This window comes from Pelophylax lessonae, assembly GCF_965119305.1.
Source record: "Pelophylax lessonae genome assembly, chromosome: 2".
Taxonomy (NCBI): Eukaryota; Metazoa; Chordata; class Amphibia; order Anura; family Ranidae; genus Pelophylax; species Pelophylax lessonae.
In genome coordinates, this window is record NC_138769.1 from 427840327 (window position 1) to 427866622 (window position 26296).

General features: G+C 39.5%; 1 protein-coding gene across 1 annotated transcript in view; it reads right to left on the bottom strand.

Moving 5' to 3' along the window:
- EGFL6 (EGF like domain multiple 6) overlaps positions 1-26296 on the bottom strand; it is a 130400-nt gene that overhangs the window by 75003 nt on the left and 29101 nt on the right. Inside the window, exons 2-3 of the mRNA XM_082244727.1 lie at positions 16859-16974; positions 6420-6512 (exon numbers count right to left, since the gene is read on the bottom strand). Coding sequence (XP_082100853.1) covers positions 6420-6512; positions 16859-16974 — 209 coding nt within the window. The remainder of the gene's footprint in view (positions 1-6419; positions 6513-16858; positions 16975-26296) is intronic.

Genomic DNA, 26296 nt, shown 5'->3' on the forward strand with positions numbered 1-26296 from the left:
TAAGGCTTTGTAAGTTAAAATGAATTAGCTTTCTGCTGTATACTGGACCACTTGATTTTTAACAATAAACTCTGTAGATTATGTTTGCGCGCTAGAGTTTACTTTTTTGAGTGCCAAGTGGATAGGGTTATGAAGAGCACAGTTAGGAGACTGAAACCTGCTCCATGATGATAACAGCCATGGGGTAGAGCTAAGCTAATTTATCTGGTGAGTCTGATAATTAGGACAATTGAAAACACTCCCAAATGTATTGGATCTTCACATCAAAATAAAAATGGATTTTCTGTGTAATGTAATGACTTCCCTTTCTTCAAATTTTAGTTTTCTTCCTTTTCTGGTTTAGATGTACAACGTTGTAGGCATGGACTTTCTCAAGTGGTGATTTCTCCAGGGACCCATGCAAGGATGATTTGGTTTCAGAGCATTTCAGAAAAACAAAAACTGTAACCAGAGAACAAACTTCGTAAAATATCAGTCATTAATGACTGGGTGGTATACTGAACAGCTACAAGGACCAAGAAGAATGATTGTCCAAGCACTGACATAACATACAGTTGTAGATTTATGTTTACCATTTGGTGACCCTAGAATAGGTCTGAGCTTTGGATCACAATTTTAGCTATTAGGTTACATGAATGCATGCCAAGTAGAAGTGCTCTCAACCCTAGAGAGTTTATGCAGGAGCAAGCCATATGGACAAGGGACTGGTGACTTCCCATGGGATTTTGATGGCAGCCATAGTAGCTATGTTTTAGGAGGGGTAATTTTAGAGTCTGTTGGCTTCCAAGGGTCAGAATAAGGATAGGAATGAAACTGTAACTGACGGGGATAAAGTTAGGAAATCGGTCATTGTCTTCTCTGGTCTTGCCTTAACATCTTCCTGCCACATGTACACATATATGTGGCCTCACAGCAGGGGTGCTTTTTCTCTTTTTCAGTGATGCCGCATATATGCATACACATGTTTGTGCTGGGAGCATGTTGTGCAGTGCGCTCCCAGCACAGGGACCGGGCTCTCACTGAGAGCCCCAGGTCCCATACTAATCATCTGAAACTGGGAAGCCTAGTTCCTGATCACCTGATTGCCTCTGATTCCGGTGGGCGGAACAAAACATGTGGGCGGAACAAAACATGTAGGTGTAGAGACCGGCCCCCACCTCCCTGTGTTGCTGCATTATCTAACTTTTACTTTTCTGGACCTGTCTGGATTGCCTGAGATCAACCAGTAATCAGTAGGAGGAGCCATTATCATTGCCACTATCACTGTTTCGTTACAAAGCCAGGGATCGTAACGGGAACCAGCATCCGAGGATACACATCCCCAGGAGAACAGTTGAGACACTGATCATAGCTGAGCGGTTTGCTAATCGGATGGATCAGGGATCATGATTACCAAGACGTTACAGACCCTAGGTGTCTTTGGTTATGGTCCTATCAGCTGCAGGTCAACATATGGGATAGGTTACCCAACCATGGACCAGCCCAGGCTTGCAGCTCTATACACCCTATAGTCTACATCAGTGGTCCTCAACTCCGGTCCTCAGGGCCCACTAACAGGCCAGATTTTAAGTAATACCTTGGGGAGATGCAGATCACTGAGCAGCAAATGATATCACCTGGGATGTATTTCAGTTATCTTGCAAACCTGGCCTGTTAGTGGGCCCTGTAGGCCAGGGTTGAGGACCACTGGTCTACATTACATGATACTGGGTTGGATGGATTGCTCCTGCTGTTTACATCACAGTCTTTTATCTGTCCCCACAGCTTTGATTACAACAACTAGTCACACTAGCAGTGGATCCCTACCTTGTATGCGGATATAGCTACAGACCCTGATATTTCCATACAGCAGCCAACTGGCACCTTTCATCACCTTATAAATGAAATTATACTTTTGCCTTTTCATTAATCCGTCATCTTCTGTTCATATGTTCGTTTATGGTGTCAAATATTAAAGACATTTTTTTTTTCATACTTATGGAACTGGACTTGTCTTTTATGGACTTTATACCCATTAGGACCTCTTTGGGGTAAAGGTGGTCTTAGTTTGTCAGGCTGACCCAAGATCTCGGCCATAGCCTTGTAGAGCTTGAGCACCCTGTTTACCCATTGTGGTTTTAAGGTGGGGTCCTGGCCCTACAAGCAGGTCCTTTTTTTTTCATTTATTTTTTTGCAGTTAGATAGGCAGGGAGCAGGGGCCTGGGGGAGGGACACACCAGCTCCCACTGGTGGTTATTTTTTAGTACCAGGTAGGGTGTACCATAGGGAGGGAACTAGCCGGTTAGGGTTGTTTTGTTTGGTGGGAAGAAAAGGGGAGGGTCCTGGGGGGTTTATGGGTGTTGATGCTGACTTTTTTCTTTGCATTATATATGCTAACAAACTTTTTGTAGAGGTAACTCATTAGTGTGTGTATTTGATTGTATTTCATATACATTGTATACATTACATATATATCATTTATTTTTTGTTTTTTATTTTTTGGGATATTTATATTATTGATTACACCCTCCTTACATTATTATAGGGAAGTACATCTCTCTTTTTGGAATGCACAGGGTTCCCAGGACCATTTTCTTTTTTGCAATTGATCAGTCACTGTGCAGCCCGCCCCTGTGTTTTTTATCCTCTTTAATGGAGAAAAATATACAATGTACATGTACAATATATGTAACAATGAAAGCTCAATTCATCCTTGAAAATAAAAGGTATAATCTACCTGGATACAATAAGCACAGTTTTACTAACACAAGTCAAAGTTGTAAACCGGTGTTCAGGAATTAGGATTTGTTTTACATTCCGTAATGAAGGGGTTAAGAAGCTTCAGCTGCAAATGTAACTAAAAAAACATGAAGAACTTTGGTGTACATATTTTTATTTTTAATGATTTTTTGGGGGTAAAATTATAGACTACGTTGTATCTTTCTTAATGTTTGTTCCATGTGTATGATATGTATGATGTGTTCTATATATATCATGTTGTGTCTCTTTAAATTCAGAAACAAAAACTCCAATTCATGTTGTTTACCACTAATTTAAGGAAATTTGAAATAATAAATAATATTAAATCAAAATGTGGTTAAACTAAATCAATTGGTGTTTTAAAAGTTTCTAAGTGGATAAATGTGTGAATCCTGGGTGAATGTTTTTATTTGCTGTTCCTTTTTGTAAAGACTCCTTTAGTAAACTTTCTGAAAGTTTGTACTAAAAAAATGATGCTTTTTTCCCACCCATAAAAGTTTGCATTCATAAAAAAAGAAAATGTAGTACTCTTAGAAAGGTTCAAATTTAAAAACAGCAAGAATACAAATGATACTGTTGGGTATCATCTGACCATAGCATGTTCATTTACTAAAAATGTTTTTTTGAAGGTTTAGAAAAGGTTGTGAGAGGTTAATGTCTGCACTTGTTTTTAGCGCACAGCTGCTATTGTTTAATCGGCAGGCACATCCGACAGCCCAACAGCAAAGATATATGTTGAGTTTTTTTTAATGAGACTTTAAGTCCCATGATACATTTTACTGCCAAAGCATTGATTATTTGAAACTATCTGTTTACAGAACATTCATCATTACAATGTATTTAAAAAGAAAAAGATATCACGTATCAGTTTGTAACAAACGTCTAAACTAGAATTGGTAGTAGAGCAAATGTTTTACATGTGTTTGATTTTAAAGTAAAACTCCAGCCAAAACTTTTTTTTTTTGTTTAAGCTGTGAAGAGTTTAACTGAAGACTGCATTTACTGGCCAAATGCAGTTTGGTCCTGTTGTCTATTTGTGGCATACAAATACACACACATAGGTACAATGATTATTGTGGCTGGCCAAATTCTCGAATAGCCAGGATCTTGTGCATCTTTGGTTCTGATTCAGGCAAAAATTTGGACCTGATCTGCAGATATTGCCCAAATCATCCTCTCCGCTCCTCCCAAGACCTCCTGCCTTTAACTCCCTTGTTGCCTAACATGCTCGCCACCAGGACTTCTCCAGAGCGTCTCCCATCCTCTGGGACTCCCTGCCCCTGTATTTCCAGTCAGCCCCTACCCTTTCCGCCTGCAGACGATCCCTAAAAACTCACTCAATTGTACCTGAGCAGAAACCGGTGCTCATGGCATCCCAGTGTAACTCAGACGGCAACCTGATTGAGAAATGCTGGTCTAGACAACTGCATTTACCAATATTAGCATAATATGTCCTTGAAAAAAACTTTCCAATAACAGCAATTTACACACTATTAACTTGTATATAAGGAGATATAACAACTGTTTTCTTAGAATACATATTTCCTAATTAATAATACTAACATGACAAAATACAGTTTTATAAAATAAAAAGAAGGATAAATTATGCTGCCATATTGGTTTTATTACAAAATACATCAAAAGTATAAGAAATAATGGAAAACATAGGAAGTTCCAAGACATGATTCTCTTACACTGCAAATATACAGCTTTGGAGGAAATCCAGAAGCACATGAAGGCTTGACATTTATTTCTTTTGGCAACTTTGTCATCAAGCACAGATAATAATCATGATTAATCTGCAAATATACTTTAATGAACTGAAGAGTTCCAGACATTTTTAATATACAGTTTATGGACAGCATAGATCAACATAGTATTCTGTAGTGGATGATAACCAGACACTGTAAGACCATACCTTGTTATTTTTTCCGTTTGTTATATTCTGTTGGATCAGCAGATTTGATTGGAAAGAAAAAATGTTATTCTTTGACTTTGTTTATTTTTCTTTTACTGTTTCACTGTATTTTGTGACAATTGGTGTATTTTTTTGTAATAAGCATTTACTCTATAGTTCCATGCCTGCATACCCATGAAGGATCTGCCCTGACGCATTATCATCGGGCCATTGCGGTAAAATGCATAGATTGCCGCAAGAAACAACAACCCTCCCTATGTGCATTGGTGTGCTAACGTCCCCTAGTGCTAACAGGCTGGCATGTTATAATGTGATTATAGGGGTTATTGGTGTGGGAGGTTTAGGGCGGAAAAGTAGGCTCTGAGTTAGTAAATCTGCAGGGAGATGTGAGATTACCATCAACCAGTAGAAGGCACCTCAAGGAGAGCCTTCCCTTCATCAGAATAGATAAACATGTTCCATAATATCCAGGTGTCCACGTAGGCCTCTCATTTCTTCCGGACGGTCAAAATCAGGTCCTCCATCTGGTTTAGCTCCTCAACCTTCCTCAATCACAGTCCAATTGTTGGAGGCTGTGTCTGTTTCCAGGTGAGGGGAATGCAAGACTTGGCCACATTCAGAAGGTGTCAAAGAATAGATTTCCCGTTGACCTTGGCGGGGATTGTGGAAGCATGCAATAGGAAAAATGCTGGATCCTCAGGGGGACACTGTTGTCAGTAAATTTTTGGATAATCATACGGACCTCCTTCTGGAAACCTCCCAACTTAGTTCAGGGCCAGAAGATATGTAAAAACGTCCCACGTTCCTCCTGATATCTCCAAAATAGAGCGTAGGTGGTCGGGGAATATTTATGAAGGAGAGATGGGGTATGATACCACCTGGTAAGGATCTTGAAACTGGTTTCCTGCACTTTCATGCAGATTGAGGATTTCAAGGAAAATCAGGTTATATTGGAATGTTGCGTCTTCGAGAATGTTCTACCCAGGTCTGATTGCCATTTTTACAAGAAGGGGGGCAGAAAGTCATCAGGTGGAGATCCTGTTTTTTTTTTTTTTTTTACATTTTTTGGTTTGTTTGGATTTAATTGGGTGTTCAAAGTGAGCACAGGTTCACCTTATTTACTTGCATTCACTTTTCAAAGTTAATATACACTTTGCTAAGTAAACATCCTACTTATTTAGGAATTCAACCCCACTGACCTTAAATGAACAAGTAGCAAGTGAATTCAGGACTCTAGATCTGAATACTTGTTCTGGGTCAGTAATGAATCAACTGGACCAGCATGTTACTAGCCATTTTCAGAGAGATTAGCAATGGCAGCCCACTAATTTCTTCTACTGAGGGATTTCTTCCAATTAATTACAGCTCTGTGTCCCTTTTGTTCAAATTTAAGTTTACAATATTTTAAATTGTAGTCACGTATTTGCCCAAGCAATCCAATGTTTGCACATTGGACATTAGAAATGTGAAAAATTAGAAATGTGAAATTAGAAAAATAGAAAAACAATACATTGATTTGCAATTGGATTGGGATCTAATTATGTGGCTGAAACAGGATCAGACAATACTGGATCACATTTCATATATTGATTTAAAAATGTACATTTATTTGAAGCAAAGCAAGGAAAAGTGATGACTAAAAGTATCCCAAATTGTTAAACAGACTAGTACTGCTGTTACTGCATTTCTTTAGGATGGAACCAATCCCTGCTTTGTTCATATTTGTAGGTGCAGAAAGGGTTTATCCATATTTAGAACATACCTTGACCGCAGCTTCTTCCAGTATATCCAGGAAAACATTTGCATTTGTTTGGTCCAACACATTCACCATACTTACAGCCTTCCTCACATACAGCTAGGGAATGGAACAAAATGTATTGATGAGTAACAATCATAGTACAAGCTATATAAACGATCATTTTGAACATTTCACTACCTAGGCCTATGTTGACAGTTTTTGTCTTTATCAGACAGGTTGGCATTCACTAATCTACAGGAATGCAAAACCCAGTTGAAGAAGTTGAAATATAGGGCAGATGGAGGTCGACTGCAGACCATCTTTACCTGTTAATAAATTCTGAATGATCCCAGAAGAATTTCAAGCTGATATTAATGTTTCGCTACCATCTGAAACCATCAACACTTACGCCTTAAATTGAAATACTAACCTCTTTTTAAAAAAAAAAGGATGCAATAAAGGGGGATTCAGAGAAAATGGATGATGCAGTGATATAAAACAAGGAAAAATTTTGACCATCGATTGATGATCTCGTGTCTATGGCTGCACCAGAAACCTGACTGATAATGATTGATCAGGCAGGTAAAACAAAAAAACCTGACTGCTACGATTCCCAGCTTTAATAGGGGGTCTGGCCTTCTAATTTCTCCAGTGATATAAATGTGCACTTTTGTTTGAGTCCAATGCATATGGAAAGAACCAGCATGCATTGTGAGACGCAAGCATACTGAACTACAAGAACATGGAAGCTGAAAAGACCGTAGACAGCTGCAGCACTGCAATGGAGGACAGGTAGGAGTGAGTCATGGTTGTCCAGAAAGGTGAGTATACTACCTCATCTTTTTCAGCGCACTGGCCTTTTGATTTGTTTAGAAACCCAACTGGCCTTTACTGTAGGGCCTGGCATCCCTACAGTAAAAACGTCTACTGGATCCACCTTTCTGCAGGATGTGGGACATCCTTCATTACTGCTAACTGAATTTACTAAACTATGGAGAATGTTTTTTTTATGGCTCCACTTTAGTTTTAATATTATGCTAAAGGGTGTTAAATTTATAGCTATACCCCTACATATTCCTACCAACGACATTTTGTAATGTTTAAAGCAGTATTAAACCAAAAAACAAAAATATATTAAATATCAACCCAAAAACACTTTCAAACAGTTACAGCTACAGTTTTTATTTACCTTTTGGGATAAAGTTTTTTTTAATATAAATTAATAAAATCTGATTATTGTAAGCACCCCCTAATTGTAAATGGTTTGTCTCAACCCTCTAACTCTTTGACACTTTTCCTAAACAGAATGGCCTGCAAAAGGAAGTTGCAAAATAACTGGCTTGCTGGTTAGATCTCCAGGTCAAAAAAAGCTTAAAAAAAACGAATGCAGCCACCACATCAAAGGGGATTGCTTAGCTACAATAAATTTCATTTTTTTTTTTTTTTGGAGGGGGGGGGGGGAGTTAAATACTAATTTAAGGCTGTAATTCCAGCTATCACCATAATAAAGGGCATGTAGAAATGTGTATCTAGTTTCTACTAACATTTAGAAATATGAACATACAGTATATGTTAGCAGTCTTCCAATAGTCTTAATTGACTGTAAAGCTATGTGTTTAAAGGATTAGCTGTATAGCTGAGTACCTTAGAATAATATTTCTTTAATAGTCAAACTATAGCAGACTAATCAGAAATACACGGACACTCTGAAACTAGATATGTGGAGTTACAGTAAATGCACTGATAGGTAAAACTAATAGAAATTCTTTTGTTATCAAATCCCATCATTAAAAGACATTTTAAATACTGTTGCTCTAGTAGCGGGATTAAATTACATCCTCTGGAGAAAAGCGAGTGTTTCCAGGCCACATAGGGACAGGTCAGAATCAACAGTAAGTTAATCATATCCCTGTTCCTGTTATTAAATGCATTTATTTATGTATAGACTCCGGGGCTGATTTAAAACAGCAAGGACAAAAGTGGACTTGGTGTCCATAACTGTTTTTCTTTTAAATTGAATGTATAGTCATTTTGTAGAAATTTAATTTTTTATCAGTAAGACAAAAAATGAAATATTTGCATATTAGCCTGCATTTGCACCTGAACAGAGTATATTCCTGGTGATTTTGAAGCATTTGTAAAACGTATTACAAGCCTTTCAAAAGCTTTATACAAGCATTTTTGTGCATGTATCAAACTTTCAGGCATTTGTTTCCTGAGCTGGGTAACAGGAAGGGAGTAGTTCTAGAGAGAAAATAAAAACATGCAAAACCATATGTGTCATGCATTTACAGGCCTTACCATAAAAAAACCTTAGAGGCCAAAAGCACCTGATTACACTAAAAAAATAGTTCTTGTACTTCTCTGAACATATGGGGCGTCAAGTGTGCATGCAACTGAGCATTGAAATGTGAACAGGCATACAGTCAGGTCCATAAATATTGGCACATCGACACAATTGTAATCCTTTTGGCGCTATACACCACCACAATGGATTTGAAATGAAACAAACAAGATGTGCTTTAACTGCAGACTCTCAGCTTTATTTGAGGGTATTTACATCCAAATCAGGTGAAAGGTGTAGAAATTACAACAGTTTGTTTATGTGCCTCCCACTTTTTAAGGGACCAAAAGAAATGGGACAATTGGCTGCTCAGCTGTTCCATGGCCAGGTGTGTGTTATTCCCTCATTAATCTCATTTACCAGGAGCAGATAAAAGGTCCAGAGTTCATTTCAAGTGTGCTATTTGCATTTGGAATCTGTTGCTGTCAACTCTCAATATGAGATCCAAAGAGCTGTCACTATCAGTGAAGCAAGCCATCATTAGGCTGAAAAAAACAAAACAAACCCATCAGAGAGATAGCAAAAACATTAGGTCTGGCCAAATCAACTGTTTGGAACATCCTTAAAAAGAAAGAATGCACCGGTGAGCTCAGCAACACCAAAAGACCCGGAAGACCACGGAAAACAACTGTGGTGGATAACCGAAGAATTATTTCCCTGGTGAAGAAAACACCTTTCACAACAGTTGGCCAGATCAAGAACACTCTCCAGGAGGCAGGTGTATGTGTGTCAAAGTCAACAATCAAGAGAAGACTTCCCCAGAGTGAATACAGAGGGTTCACCACAAGATGTAAACCATTGGTAAACCTCAAAAACAGGAAGGCCAGATTAGAGTTTGCCAAACAACATCTAAAAAAACCTTCACAGTTCTGGAACAACATCCTATGGACAGATGAGACCAATATCAACTTGTACCAGAGCGATGGGAAGAGAAGAGTATGGAGAAGGAAAGGAACTGCTCATGATCCAAAGCATACCACCTCATCAGTGAAGCATGGTGGTGGTAGTGTCATGGCGTCGGCATGTATGGCTGCCAATGGAACTGGTTCTCTTGTATTTATTGATGATGTGACTGCTGACAAAAGCAGCAGGATGAATTCTGAAGTGTTTCGGGCAATATTAGCTGCTCATATTCAGCCAAATGCTTCAGAACTCATTGGACGGCGCTTCACAGTGCAGATGGACAATGACCCGAAGCATACTGCGAAAGCAACCAAAGATTTTTTTAAGGGAAAGAAGTGGAATGTTATGCAATGGCCAAGTCAATCACCTGACCTGAATCCGATTGAGCATGCATTTCACCTGCTGAAGACAAAACTGAAGGGAAAATGCCCCAAGAACAAACAGGAACTGAAGACAGTTGCAGTAGAGGCCTGGCAGAGCATCACCAGGGATGAAACCCAGAGTCTGGTGATGTCTATGCGTTCCAGACTTCAGGCTGTAATTGACTGCAAAGGATTTGCAACCAAGTATTAAAAAGTGAAAGTTTGATTTATGATTGTTAATCTGTCCCATTACTTTTGGTCCCTTAAAAAGTGGGAGGCACATATACAAACTGTTGTAATTCCTACACCGTTCACCTGATTTGGATGTAAATACCCTCAAATTAAAGCTGAAAGTCTGCAGTTAAAGCACATATTGTTTGTTTCATTTCAAATCCATTGTGGTGTATAGAGCCAAAAAGATTAGAATTGTGTCAATGTCCCAATATTTATGGACCTGACTGTAGGTACAAGCAATGGGATTCTGCATGTTTAACATAGTCAGGCATAGGTAAACACACTACAAAACAGTGTGAATGGGGTCTAACTATTTTATATACTCCTTCTGAGCCAATAGTTGGAACTTTGGACTACTTATAACACATGTTCATGTTTCTTTAAATTGGTCACACACTGCTCCAATTTTGTCCTATTCCTGCTGGCATGGATGAAATTGAAATAATTTTTGGCTCTGACTGCCCCACTCAGTTTTACAAATGTCAATTGTTCAATCAGCCCAACCAGATGCAGACACTGTTTTGCAGGGGGATTTGTCTATCCACACTGTTAGCATAACTGGATAAATCTGATTTATTTTGTTCAGCTTGCTAGCTATACATCTATGGCCAACTTTACTTTCTATGGGTCACTATAACTCACTAAATGAAGCTCAATTTTACAGACACAAGTGATTAAGTCAAAGCAGTGATTTATCACAATGGAAGTGTAAAAGCACACTGTAGCGCTGACATCCAAATCTTTAAACTCATCTTGTATAAATAAGAATTATTAAAAAATCCATAAATGTCTATAGAGTGTCTATAAAAAACTGTCTTGACAAGGTGTCGGGGGGGGCCCCGGGACACCCCCCGTCACCGGCAGGGGGGAAACAGCCAATGGGCGTGGCTGTTTCCCACGTGATCGGCTGTGTTCCAATGACACAGCCTATCACAATGAAGGCGCCCACAAGATGACCGCGCATGCGCGATCGGGAGTGCGCAGCGCGGTCATGTCGGTGGCACTGTGTTCCGTAGGAACACAGCTGTCACCGGCGGTAGTAAACAGTCACTGACAGTGACTGTTTACTATGTGATCGGCTGTGAATCCATTCACAGCCGATCACAAAATGTAAACAAAGAGCAGTAATTCACTGTTACTAGCTCTTCTCCCCTCACACAGCTTCCAGTGTGAGGAGAGCAGAGCTAGAAATAGTGAGTTACTGCTCTGTACACATGTCACAAAGTAAAAGCACAGAAATAAATGTCCCCACACAGTCCTCAGCCCCCCCCCCAATGTCACCTGTCACCCAACAGTCACCTCATCAGTTCCCAGAAATTGACACCCATAACGTTCACATGTGAGCGTAGCGATCGCGGGCAGAATCACAGCGATTCTGCCCGCGATCCGGAAATCATTGCAAATTGCGGGACGCCTGTGCGTTGCCCGTGATTTGCAATAGCACCCCAAACGCTGTGCGATGTTGCAGCGATTTCCACCTGCCGAATCGCGGTAACATCGCGCAAACAACGCATGACGCCCAAAAAAGGTACAAGAGCTTCTTTGGGGCATCATGCGTTGTTTGCGTGATGTTACCTCGATTCGGCAGGCGGAAATCGCAGCATCATCGCACAGCGTTTGGGGTGCTATTGCAAATCACAGGCAACGCACAGGCGCCCCGCGATTTGCAATGATTTCTGCCCGCGATCGCTACGCTCACATGTGAACGTAGCCTAAAGTTCACCGGTCACCAGAGACTGCCATCAGTACCGCCGTGCACCATCGCCCGTCACCTGTCACCCATCGGTGACCATCGGCCGTCACCTGTCACCCCATCAATCACCGTCACCTGTCACCCCATCAGTCATCGTCACCTGTCACCCCATCAGTCATCGTCATCTGTTACCCTATTAATCATCGTCACTTGACACCCCATCAGTGATCGTCACTTGTCACCCCATCAATCATCGTCACATGTCACCCCGTCAGTGATTGTCATCTGTCACCCCATCAATCATCGTCACTTGTCACCTCATCAATCATCGTCACCTGTCACCTCATCAATCATCATCACCTGTCACCTCATCAATCATCGTCACCTGTCACCCCATCAGTCATCGTCACCTGTCACCCTATCAGTCATCGTCACCTGTCACCCCATCAGTCATTGTCACCTGTCACCCCATCAGTCATCGTCACCTGTCACCCCATCAGTCATCGTCACCTGTTTGCCATATACATGCAATCACTTACTGACCGCCTAACGACTATATGCGTCGGCCATTAAAAGCTAAATACTGGGGTTATGGCAGAAGATAGCCCCCATAACCCCGGTATTTTTTTAAACGGCGGGCGGTGGGCTTTCAGATAAGGGTGGTCCCAGTGGCAGATTCGCCGCGGAATTACCCTTACGGTGCAGGGGAAGAGGTGCCCCCCCCCCTCCTGCCGCGTCCAAGACGTTTTCCCAGCTTATCGGACCCGCCGGCAGCGGGGAAAACTATCCGGTCCCGGATCCTCAGAGACAGGAAGTCGAGTGAGGGCAAGATGGCCCTCACTCGACTCTATGGTCTTGGAGGACCGGAGCTACGTCAAAAGACGTTGCCTAGCAACCGGTTTAAAGGGCCGCTTTTTTTTTTCTTTTTTTTTTTTCCTCTTTCAACAATTTTTTTTTTCTTTTTTAGTGTAGTTGTGAGGTGTGAGGTCTTTTTGACCCCAGATCTCACAATAAGGAGGACCTGTCATGCCTATTTCTATTACAAGGGATGTTTACATTCCTTGTAATAGGAATAAAAATGATCAAAACATTTTTTTTTTAAACTGTGTAAAAATAAAAAAATAATAAATAAAATAAATAGGAAAAAAAAAAAATTAAAGCGCCCTGTCCCCGTTAGCTCGCGCGCAGAAGCAAACGCATACGCAAGTCCCGCCCACATATGTAAACGGTGTTCAAACCATACATGTGAGGTATCGCCGCGATCGTTAGAGCGAGAGCAATAATTTGAGCCCTAGACCTCCTCTGTAACTCTAAGCTAGTTACCTGCAGAAATTTTTAAAATGTTGCCTATGGGGATTTTTAAGTACCAATGTTTGGCGCCATTATGTGAGCATGCGCAATTTTGAAGCATGACATGTTGGGTATCTAATTACTCGGCGTAACATTATCTTTCACATTATGGAAAAAATTGGGCTAAATTTACTGTTTTCTTATTTTTTAGTTCAAAAAAGTGAATTTTTTTCAAAAAAATCGCATTTGGAAGACTGCTGCGCAAATATGGTGTGATAAAAAATATTGCAACGATCTCCATTTTATTCTCTAGGGTCTCTGCTAAAATAAAATATATAATGTTTGGGGGTTCCAAGTAGTTTTCTAGCAAAAAAAATGATTTTAGCTTGTAAACACCAAGTGTCAAAAATAGGCCCAGTCTTAAAGTGGATAAATGGACAACTTTGTGTAAAGCGCTACTTGGATGTTAGGCCTATGTATGTGGCCAGGCTGTGAAAAAGTGTTACACATGTGGTATCGCCATACTCAGGAGGAATAGCAGAATATATTTTGGGGTGCAATTTTTGCTATGTACATGCTATGTGTAAGAAATATTGCATAAATGGACAGCTTTGTGTAAAAAAAAAATGTGTTTTCATTTTCTTTCCACATTTTCCAAAAACTTGTGGAAAAAAATGACATATTCAAAAGACTCATTATGCCTCAAAAATTATATGTTGGGCTGTTTGCTTTCCAAAATGGGGTCATTTTATGGGGGTTTCCATTGTCCTGGTGCTCCAGGGCCTTCAAAAGTGCGATAGGTTGTCAGGAAATTATATGTGTAATTTGTGCTCCTAGAATGCCGGACGCTGCTACTTGGATGTTAGGCCTCTGTATGTGGTCAGGCTGTGAAAAAGTCTCACACATGTGGTATCGCCATACTCAGGAGGAGTAGTAGAATGTGTTTTGGGGTGTAGTTGCAAGTATACATGTGCTGTGTGAGAGAAATAACCTGTTAATACGGCAATTTGTAAAAAAAAAAAAAAATCTTCATTTTGCAAAGCATTGTGGAAAAAAATTACAACTTCAAAAAACTCACCATGCCCCTTATTATATACCTTGGAATGTCTACTTTCCAAAAAGGGGTCATTTGGGGGGTATTTGTACTTTCCTGACTTTTTAGTGTCTCAAGAAATGAGATAGGCCTTCAGTACATCAGGTGTGATCAAGTGTGATCAATTTTCAATGATTCGCACCATAGCTTGTGGACTCTATAACTTTCACAAAGACCAAATAATATACACTTACTTGGGTTATTTTTACCAAAGATAAGTAGCAGTATAAATTTTGGCCAAAATTTGTGAAGAAAAATGACTAATTTGCAAAATTTTATGACAGAAACAAAAAAAATGAGTTTTTTCACAATATTTTCAGTCTTTTTTTATTTATAGCACAAAAAATAAAAAAAACAGTATTGATCAAATACCATCAAAAGAAAGCTCTATTTGTGTGAAAAAAAGGACACAATTTTTGTATGGGTACAGTGTTGCATTACTGAGTAATTCTCAGTCAAAGTGTGAGAGCGCTGAAAGCTGAAAATCGGTCTGGGCAGGAATGGGGTGAAAGTGCACTGTAGGCAAGTGGTTGATTCTAGATAGAGGCCAGCACAAAGGGGCAAAGAATGCAGAAGAAATGAAGCCTACCCTTGGTGGATGTCCCTATATGTATAGGGTAAATTTTAGAGGATGAAGGGACAAGCTGTATGCTAGTGCTGCTAACATATGAGATTGAGTAGAATGTGAGTTTCAAACACTGATAGTGATTATAAAGTGACAGTCTGGATTAACGCAGTATATATAAAATATAACTGGGAGCTGCTTTGCTTTGCACTGACTAGTTCCTAGCAAAGTCTACAGAACAGGGCTTTTAGAAACAGTCCAATTCTGGTGCTAGAAGCACACACAGAACCAAAGTTTCATGCAAAGTTAGGCCATTGAAAAATTCAAGTGTATGTACAGCCAACACATTTCTGTTTCAGTTTTAGGTACCCTGGTTTTATTTGCTTTCTGTATCCTATAGACACAAAATGAAATTAGATTAATTTTCTTTGAAATGAGTTGAATTGACCTCTCACAGGTTTTCACCAGAACAGGTGTCGCCCTTGGAACATTCCTAATCCATCCAAGATATCACTAGCACATCATGGTAAAATAAAAAGACAGAACACTGTTGTCTTGTCACCAACAAAAAGCAATATTTGCAAGCTACAAAGGACCTCTTCTTCCAGCAGCAGGTCATTGGTGATATGTTGGATTGGGACTCCTGTTGGGTGGCACCATCTGCCATTTCACTACAGAACATTTCTGCTGTGTGGAGTGCACTTAACTTTTTGTATTGTAGCACTGCCCCCTAGAGGACTGCTGGATATTACACTTTAGGGATTCCCCGGGGTTACCCGTCGCAACTGTTTGCAGAAAACATAACACTTTAAGTTCTTGGCTCAGTCAAAGATCAGTGTCCAGGGGATGTTGTTTTTTGTTGTTTTATTTAAATTAGGATGGGAGAAGGGACGAGACGGATACTCCAACTGTTAACATTCCTAAATGTTGAGGACTTTTAACTTGAGAATACTTCAACCTGCCACTTGAATGAAGATGAGGTAATTGTTCCTATAATATTTCTCTCCCTTTCTCTCTGGACTAGCTGACACCCGTCCACTGACTCTACACTCCGGAGTGGTCCCCTTCCTGGGCAGACCCCTGGGCAAGATCCTCTGTACTCACGACACTGTTTTTCCAGATTCTCCATTGCCCCAACTCCTGTAGTCAGCTCTCCTGGATCTCTGGGTTCAGCCTCACACCCTTGGCATACTAGGCCGACTGCCTGTGACCACCACCAACTGCTGCAGAAGAGGAGGCAGCCGTAACCCTCCTTCTGGGACCTGGCTTCCCGCCTAAAGACCTCTACCTCATGTGCTCGTGGCTTTTATACCCTGTCCCATAATGCACCACTCTCTGCGCCAACCCCTGGGACAGTACCAAAAACCTGTGTGTCATTGGTCAGGTTTCCTCCAGCATCCAACGTGCCTCCCTATTGGATCAGCTGGGGACACTCCCTGAGACCAGATGAATCACACACTGGGCATACTAAGTAGACCTGACTACAAATCCTGCTCCCTAATAGACAGAGTGCACAAATATTTTGCCTAGTGCTCTTCTGGTAAGCAGAGAGAGCCAAAACGACACTCTCTTACCTAGCACCTAACTAGGAGGGTGCTACAGTATTTATGGACCCACTGAAAGATTTACCCTCACCTCAACTCTGGTGACAAATTTGGGATCTATTATTTCTGTCTGTCCTGGTGACAACAGACACCAGCACAAATAAAAAGAGCCTTATCTAGCTGGAAAAAAACAAAAATAAAAAACTTGACAAGGGTGCTAATCCTTCCCTTTCTTTTGACTACATACTGTAAGAGACTAAAGATTTTTTATTGTTTGCCACTGCTTGGTGTCTTAACTTTTTTTTTTGTAATGATTTCTGTCAGGTCATGTATATTACTTTTACAATATCATTCTGAGTGATTGGATTGCTATACTTACTGTTAGATCTATAACTGGAAGTACACAAAGGAGAAAGGATTGAGTATGAAGCCTACCTTCACATTGTCCTTTGCTGTTTCGCTTCCATCCATAGCAGCATTCAGTTCTGGTTCCATATCGACATAAACCAGCTGTGTGTGCAGATGATACAAGTTGCCTGCGTCCTCTTGAGCTGCATACATATGATTTAAAAAAAAAAAATGAATATTCAATTTAAATATTTTCAAAGGGCAGCAGGTAACTAGAAGCCAAAATACAAATTCAATATATTCTTTTTTAGGGAAATAAGCTAGTGGCCCTCTCCACAGTGCTAAAGTTAAATGTAAAGCCCTTATTTTTTGGATTAGAGTTGGAATCCATGACCTGTAATATATATGTGTGTGTTTTACGAGAACTAACTACTACTTGCGTAAATCTAATTTTAATACATTTTTCATTCATGACATTCAATCACATCAAAAAGTCTACTCTATATTTCCTGTGAGGTTCTAAGTGAAGTAAAACCTTCAAGGATCCCATTTCTTTATGTTCATTTGAGTACACTGTCACTTTGTGCGAGTACAGGGACTACAGGTGAAAGATTGCTAGGAAATCCAATTCTTGGCTAAACATAGTTTAAGTCTTATCTTTCAGTAACAGTTTAGACTGAAATGTTAGTTTAGCTGGATGTATTTAAATTGCTTCAACATTTTACACATATCACTATTTCTATTCACCTTTTTTATGAATATCTGGGTATTTCCTATAACCACGGAAATCATTCAACAATTAGTCTTTACATGCCTAGAGCAGGTTATGGGACAACTCTACTCTGAGCTGGAATAGGGAAATGTGCCGTTCCTTCAGAGCCCTATGCCGTGAACAGCGGCTCCTGCGCGCATGCGCGGGAGTGATGTAATCGCGTCTTCGGCCAATCTGATGGCTGGAGGACGCGATCCAGGAAGCTGGACGGCTGAACATGTTGGCCATCCTGTCGGCACTGTGGGGGCTTCGTTTTTAGGTAAGTACTTCATAATGACCTAGTATGCGATGCATACTAGGCCATTATGCCTTTGTCTTTACAGGTTTTTTTTTTTCACATTTTTTTTCAGAGGGTTTACTTCCTCTTTAAAGCAGTGGTTCTTATTATTTTTATATCACAGACTCCTTTAGGAATCTGATAAAAGCTATGGACCCCTCTCCAGAAATATTCACATAAGCACAACTATACATTCAATGAATATATGTACTTTATTTTATTGAAATTTGATTGCCTCATACATACAACATATATGACATACACAGTTTGAATAAAGTGAACAATCTTAACAAAAAAACTCACTCCTATTATAGATGGCGGTTGTGCACAAAATGAGAACATAAATTTATTGTAAACATAGGCCAACAATGAGTCAAGAGGTACTTAGAGGTCAGCACTTTAACAAGTGCTAGGGTGCATTTTAATGGGAAACCATTGATTGGGACAAGGGGAGGGCTGTATAGTGAATACAAATGGTATTTTTTATCTGACCCTCATGGACTCCCTGAAACCCATCTATGGATCATTTAGGGGTTCATGGAGCCCAGGTTAAAGTGGTACTAAACCCAAAAGCAAACATTTATTATATTTCAGCTTACCAAATCTTATATGTAATTGTCAAATTTGTTTGGTTTTTTTGGGCCTTCTTTCCTTTATTTTCACCTGGTGATCTGGCCAGTAAGACTCCATTCACACCAGCGCGACTTGTCAGGCGACTTGTCAGCCTGACAAGTCGCACTCCTTGCAGTCCATTGACTGCTACAGGACCTGTTCTAATAGGAGCGACACAAGTCGCTCCGACTTAGAAAAAGGGTCCTGTACTACTTCGGGGCGACCTCGGAGCGACTTGCATAGACTTCCATTATGTGAAGTCCGTGCAAGTCGCTCCGAAGTCGTGGTGCATGGGAATGAACAAGTCGCCCCCGAAGTAGTACAGAGTCGTGCCGCCCCAGTGTGAACCGAGCCTTAGTCTTTTGTTTTTTAGCAGAACAAGCTACCCTGCAAATGTAGCAGCTAGAGTGTTGAGACAACCTATTTACCACTGACAGGGGTGCATCTTACAATGGTAATCGTATATTTATTTCTCTAAAACCTTTATGCCAAAAGAAAAAAAAAACTGTTGCTGTAACTGCTTGTGTAACTGCAGTGTGAGCTGGAGTCTGGTTTCAGTTTGTTAGTTTAGTTAAATCTGCCAGTACATCTAACATTCCCTACCACCCAAACTGACAATGCTGCTGTCCAAAGTTGCCCCTGTGTAGCTTAGAGTACACTTTAATACAGGAGGTGTGTTACTGGTTAGATCACCATGTAGAAACAGAGGGAAAAACCCTAAAACAAGAAAACTTAAACAGCCACACATCTAATGATTGGGAAGCTGCAATATATTACATTTTTGGCTTTGGGTTTAATATCACTTCAGGAACCCCTGCTTTAAAGAGATTTAACCTTTTTTATGTCCTGCTAACAAAATGTAACCTTTTTTCCAGACAGGAAGTAGGAGAAAACTTGCCAAAGCAATGAAGACAGATATAAAAATGTTTTTTTTTTTTGTAGATTAGGGAAAGGTTAGAACCCCTGTCAGATTTAAATTATCTCTCTGCCTTTATTGCATGTTTTCCCTCACTTCTATCTGGTAAAACCATTATAAGTAGGGCAGGAAGTGAAAGTAAATCTCTCTAACAAGAGTTCTAGTCTTTCCCACTATTCAAAGTATCCAAAGCAATATACAGTACAGTATATATATATATATATATATATATATATATATATATATATATATATACACTGTATATATATATATATATATATATATATATATATATACACCGTATATATATATATATATATATATATATAAGATACGTGGGCAGCACAACATTTGGCAAACAGCACAAAGCAATCTGGTCATCCCGCCGACCATATATAAAGAAAGACAAAAGGATTTGAATGTTCATACATTTCAAAAGTACTCTATAATAATATAGAACAAATTGAACATTTTGTTCAATAGATTTTATGTGCAGCAATCCTTTTCACTTATATATATATATATATACACACTGTATATATATATATATATATATATATATATATATATATATATATATATATCTTGACACACTTTAAGGTGAGTGCAATTAGTAGTTTAGCTTTGTGCCTTCATTTTACTAAAATTCTTGGTTTAAATTCTCTGACTGAATATGAGCTCCATTGGGTTACAGACCAATTTCAATATCCTACATGGAGTCAAGATTTATCTTAGGCAGAGTTGGCTGAAGACGTGTAAACAGACTCCTGGCTGTTAAAGTTTACAGACCACTGCTGGCCCTTAGATCTTAGTATGGAACAAAAGATAAAGCCTCGTACACAGGATGAGAATAGCAGAAGAATGATCATTCGCTTTTTTTTTTGCATGTTAGTCTCATATCGAAAATGAAGAGGTTACTCAAGTTATGAAAATTCTCGTACGACAGAATACAAATGTGGAAGTTATGTAACGTATTGTATTGTATTGTAATGTATTCTTTAATTTCAGAGCATGTGTGTGCTTGGTCTTCCAATTTTTTTCAGATGAATAATGTACTGATTCAATGAAAATCGTTCATTCTGGTACCATACATGAAAAATTTTCGTGCTGGTCCCTTCAGACAATTTTGAATGAACTGTCATGATCGGCTCTCGTGTTCTAACAATCAGACTATTGCACAAATGCTTCAAAAGCGGTATTTTTCGTACGATCTTCTCATCATGTGTACTAGGCACAGCAGGAAGACCCAGTGATTATGTTACTGGGTCTCAAAAGAGAAATTTCTTAGAAACCAAATAATTTGCTTGAAAATGTTTGCGTGATGATCTGGGGATATTACAAGGGAAGGCATTATATACATAGTACACTTCGGCTTAAATTGTCATTACAATGACCCTTATTGCAGTGGTTCTCAATTCCAGTCCTCGGGACCCACCAACAGGCCAGGTTTGCAAGATAACTAAATTACATCACAGGTGATCTCATTTGCTGCTCAGTGATTGCAGTATTCTAGTCTGCATCCCCCAAGGTAATACTTAAAATCTGGCCTGTTAGTGGGTCCCGAGGACCGGAATTGAGAACCACTGCCTTATTGCATGTGAAAAAAATTAACAAAGATAACCATTTACAACATAGGAAATAATGAAGAATCGCCAAAGTATCAAAAATTTGGAATAGATAAATGACAAATATATTACAAAGATATAACATCAGAATACATTACATTTCATGTGGTTGGCCATACCTAATGAAACCTTTTAGTGCAGAGTATCTAACTGATAACTTATGATTTTAAATTGGATTGATTTTATTATAAGAAAAATTATAAGCGTAGTATGAAACAGCTATAAATCTAGATTCAAAAAAAATGTTGTAAACATAAACACCTTTAATATCAAAGGTCAAAATATCATGCTGGATATCTATACTGATATGAACTTGGTAATGTGTTAGGAATGAAAGGATTGTACAATAATAATTGTCCATATGTGAAAAAATCCAAAAACAATAAAGAGTCTGTTCCATCTGAAGAGGGGTATTCCCAAAGTGATGCGTGCAAAAGGACCAACTCGTGGGTGATAGGTGAATGAACCTCTTACCAAAACAATGATCCAATAAAGTGTGACTTTGTGCAAAAACTGCAAACTTAAGGTGACACCCAGTGATATGAATGGACTCTTACCACAATAGAGAGAGAATGGAGCATGTACTGTGGTACCAAGGAATCCAGTCAAATGGCCACGATTGATAAGATATCCAGTGGGATGGATGGATGGACAGAGCTGTCCATCCATCCATCCATCCCAGTGTCTTTTTAGGGGTCTGGACGCTTCCACAGGTAGAATTGCCAACAGGAGGACCACAATAAATAAATCAGTCCCTTCCTCTTCTTTATTGTGGTCCTCCTGTTGGCAATTCTACCTGTGGAAGCCTCCAGACCCCTAAAAAGACACCGGGAAACTCTTGTCCCCACTGTGCCCGTGAGGGAGTCCAGGAATCTGTTAGATATGGGAGCTGCTGAGGGCAAAGCTGTCCCATATAAACAGAAGACTTCTGAATGTACAAGTTACAGCAGGGAGTGGGAGCGGAGAGTGAGAGCCAGAGGTGGTGGAATGGGGTTCGGACCATGTTCCGGCTGCAAAACTGGGTGTGAGGGCCACATAACAAAGACTGGAGGGCCGTGTTCATCCCGCGGGCCTTGGGTTTTGACAGACGTGCCATAGACAGACAAATACGCAGGACACCAAAGGTCCAATGTTTGGACAGGTATACACTAAATGACCACTGTCTATTTCTTTGTCTCTAAGTGACTACTGTCCACTTTTGTATCTTCTAAAATTACTCCAATAATCTCCCTTTAAGTATTGTACACATAGTTATATATATACATTCTCTTTTTAAAGGAATCCTTAAAAAGGTTATATTTTATACTGTTGGCTAAAGTGCATAGGGCAACGCACCCTCATTCTGTCAAAGGACCATGCCCAAAATGCAGCGCACTTGCAATCTGCAGCAGATGTCAATGTAAAGCTAATGACCCCCCCCCCCCCCCCGAATGCAGCTCGCAAGCGCAGTGTGCCTGCCTGCACCAGATTGCCTGGTGTGGTGCAGTGCGATTTAAGCCCCTCCAAATGAATTGGCTGAAAACTCAGTGTACTCAAATCACACAGGAATGTGAGTAAGTCCTAAAGGGTCTCCCAAGCCTGAACCATACCACAAACATTTAACCAAAACCTGACCCCTGTCCCACAGCTCAACAGTCCCATATGTTTCCACATACCAGCCCTATAAAAGGACATTACCACAAAACCGATGGACTAAGAGACAAGCTTGGTGCCATTCTGTTTACTGTAATATGCTACTCGACCTCCCTTTCAAATAATATGCCTGGTTTCTTTTCCTGTAGTCCAAGTTTCTAAAAATTATTACTTATTCTTACAAGAAATATACTCTTACAGTATACTTTTGTTTTTTATTGCCAGAACAAAATTTTAGCACTGTAAAAGATGAGAATCAAATAGATTTTTTATTTTTTCGTATTTTTAATATAATGATAAACTTCTCCTTTTCAGATAATTAGAGGCACATGTTGAAATGCCAATTGGATGAATTGCTGAAAGGATCCTAACAGTGTACAGGTGGTTTTATAGATAAAATGTAAAACAGATTTCTCAAGGAATCATGGAACAAAATGGACAGGAATATGTAATGCTTCCCTGGCATGCTCTGTAATCATCCAAGGGATAGTCGGATATTGGAGCCGATTTTATGTATGTTACAACAAAAAATACAGTCTCGGCACTGCAAAGAAACTAGTCTGCTTTATGTCTCTCTAAAGATTATGCATCATGTGGTTTAACATTTGGTTATATGTTAGTGAATGGCTGTGTGATGGATCTAGGCAGATAGCACTGTAGCTTTGAGCGCAGTGTCTTAGGCTTGAATCCCATTAGGGATGATGTCTGCCTAGTTTGTATTTTCTTCCTGATTTGCAAGGATTTTTGCCAGGTTTCCTTGCAGCATCTAAACATATGCCTGTGTTTAAATTCATTTCTGGCTTAACTGTATGTGTTTGCAAAAGTGTAGTAGGTATATCAGTCTGTAAGCCACTTTAAGAGCAAGGTATGCTTTTGATGGCTTTATATACCCCTTATTGTGTATAGTAACCCCTTACAAAAAAAAACATTTTTGTCTGTTAAATAACACATTGAAAGCACTATTTCTGGAAAAAAACTAACAAAAAACAATTAAATGCAAAAAGATATACTATTGATCATGTCTAGGGAAATGGCTGAACCAGGGAACAGCTAAATACATATAAGAGAGCTGTTTTACCTGCCAAGAGATAGGAAGTACTTTTTTTTCTGTGCCGCAGTTAAGTAATGCTTAAAAGTATTCTCCTCAACCACACCTTGTGAATGGAGAATAAAATAGTAGCATCCGGCTGATGAGCTCATCTCTCTATTAGTCTGCGCACTCTTCCTTTCAGCAACGCCAGTTTATAGTTAGCATATGAGCAATGCAGCCCAATTAATTGGCTCCTGTGATGTTTCTACCTAACTATGTGCTGTGCAGGGATATTTAAGTTAAATTTAATGTATGTGCACAGCTTGCAGTTAAAAAAGCAGGGGATAATACCCCTTTTAGTAAGGTCCCTCTTTTGGCTGTGACTAGTGGGTACACCATATGGGAGAAGTCCTAAGCAGAGGGGTCTAACCTTTTTGGTTGGGTTTTATGCACAAAGTATTCCATTATCAAGAAAACTTTCTTGAAATTGGATATACCCTAACTTTGCCATTTTGCTGAGGACTCTTTCTCTGTGGGCCATGTGGGCCTATGCCTTCCCCATCTTTTGTGCTGAGGGCCGCTGAATTCTTTCAATACTAAGGAAGCCCTAATTATCCTGCTGATAGATAGCCTCCTTACACAGCCTATATATACAGTATATATATATATATATATATATATATATATATATATATATATATATATATATATAAATATACACTGTATATGGGACTCTGTCATCCAGTTGGCATAACTCCTGAATACTTTAGTATACATCACAAGTTTTTCCCTTGGCCGATTTATATTCGGATGTTTGGGAATAATATGACACCCCTTCTGCATCCCATATGCACTGAGGGGATCCCCAAGTGACTACACACCCATTCAAGTAGTATATGCTTGACATGCTTTACTATATTGTGCCTACAGGGGGGATCGAAAGTTTGGGCACCCCAGGTAAAAATTTGTATTAATGTGCATAAAGAAGCCAAGGAAAGATGGAAAAATCTCCAAAAGGCATCAAATTACAGATTAGACATTCTTATAATATGTCAACAAAAGTTTGATTTTATTTCCATCATTTACACTTTCAAAATAGCAGAAAACAAAAAAATGGCGTCTGCAAAAGTTTGGGCACCCTGCAGAGTTAATATCTTGTACTGTCCCCTTTGGCAAGTATCACAGCTTGCAAACGCTTTTTGTAGCCAGCCATGAGTCTTTCAATTCTTGTTTGAGGTATCTTTGCTCATTCTTCCTTACAAAAGTCTTCCAGTTCTTTGAGATTTCTGGGCTGTCTGTCACTCACTGCTCTTTTAAGGTCTATCCATAGATTTTCAATTATGTTGAGGTCAGGAGATTGTGAAGGCCATGGCAAAACCTTCAGTTTACGCCTCTTGATGTAATCCCCTGTGGATTTCGAGGTGTGTTTAGGATCATTTTCCATTTGTAGAAGCCATCCTCTCTTTAACTTCAGCTTTTTCACAGATGGCATCAAGTTACCATCCATAATTTGCTGAAATTTTATTGAATCCATTTTTCCTTCTACTCGTGAGATGTTCCCTGTGCCACTGGCTGCAATACAACCCCAAAGCATGATTGATCCACCCCCATGCTTAACAGTTGGACAGAGGTTCTTTTCAGTAAATTCTGTGCCCCTTCTTCTCCAAACGTACCTTTGCTCATTCTGGCCAAAAAGTTCAATTTTAACCTCATCGGTCCACAGAACTTGTTTCCAAAATGCATCAGGCTTGTCTATATGTGTAGCTGGCCAGCTAGAACCTGTCCTAGGTTGCTAATATGACCTACATGCATATACAGTTAGACCTGTTAATAACCTCAATACAGCGCATATGTTTATATGTGAGAGACAAAAGCAGAGTTATTTACTGTGATTTCATGTTTGGATGTCACATAACAGTTGTGTTCACAGAAGCAAAAGGAAATTGCCTGTAAGATTCATTTATATGCATGTAAGGTAAGCTCAGACACAGCAGAGTTGAAACCAGAAAGCACAGAGTTAAACTTTATTACCCATAAGGAGTTTGTGGCCAATCACAGCCGAACTCACACTCAACAACAGTCTTGGCCAATCACAGCCAGCCTTACACTCATTTTTTCTCAAAGCCTCATGCTTCAGCCAGCCTTCTCATTTCCACTACAGAGCAAGAGAACTGAATAGACACACAGATCCACAGAGCAGTTTTATGGAAGTGGCCAAAAATAGGTAATTAACAGTTATACATGTTCCTATTGTTAGTAATGTGATTAGAGCTGTATACTGAACTAGTTATGTGTTCACTTGTAGTTCCACCAAAACAAACCAACAAACTATCAAACTTCAAAAGTTATATCGAATTCAAACTATTGAACAAACCCAAACAACTCTAACAACTCAAAACCAAACCCAAGCAAACAAACTCAAACAGCAAACAGCAATAGAGAGAGAAATATATCCACCATTTGTTATACTGTATTCAGCACATGTTGTACATGGACTGTCTGCTGCAAAAGTGTCACTGTTATCTATGAAGAAAAGTTGAAGTTAATAAAGAAGATATCTTAAGCGTTTGGTGTGCTCTTTAAACCTACTGCTTTCCATAGAATGGTATTAGAGGAATTTATAGAGTAACAGACAGTCTGGTTAGACTGAAGTCAGAGAGA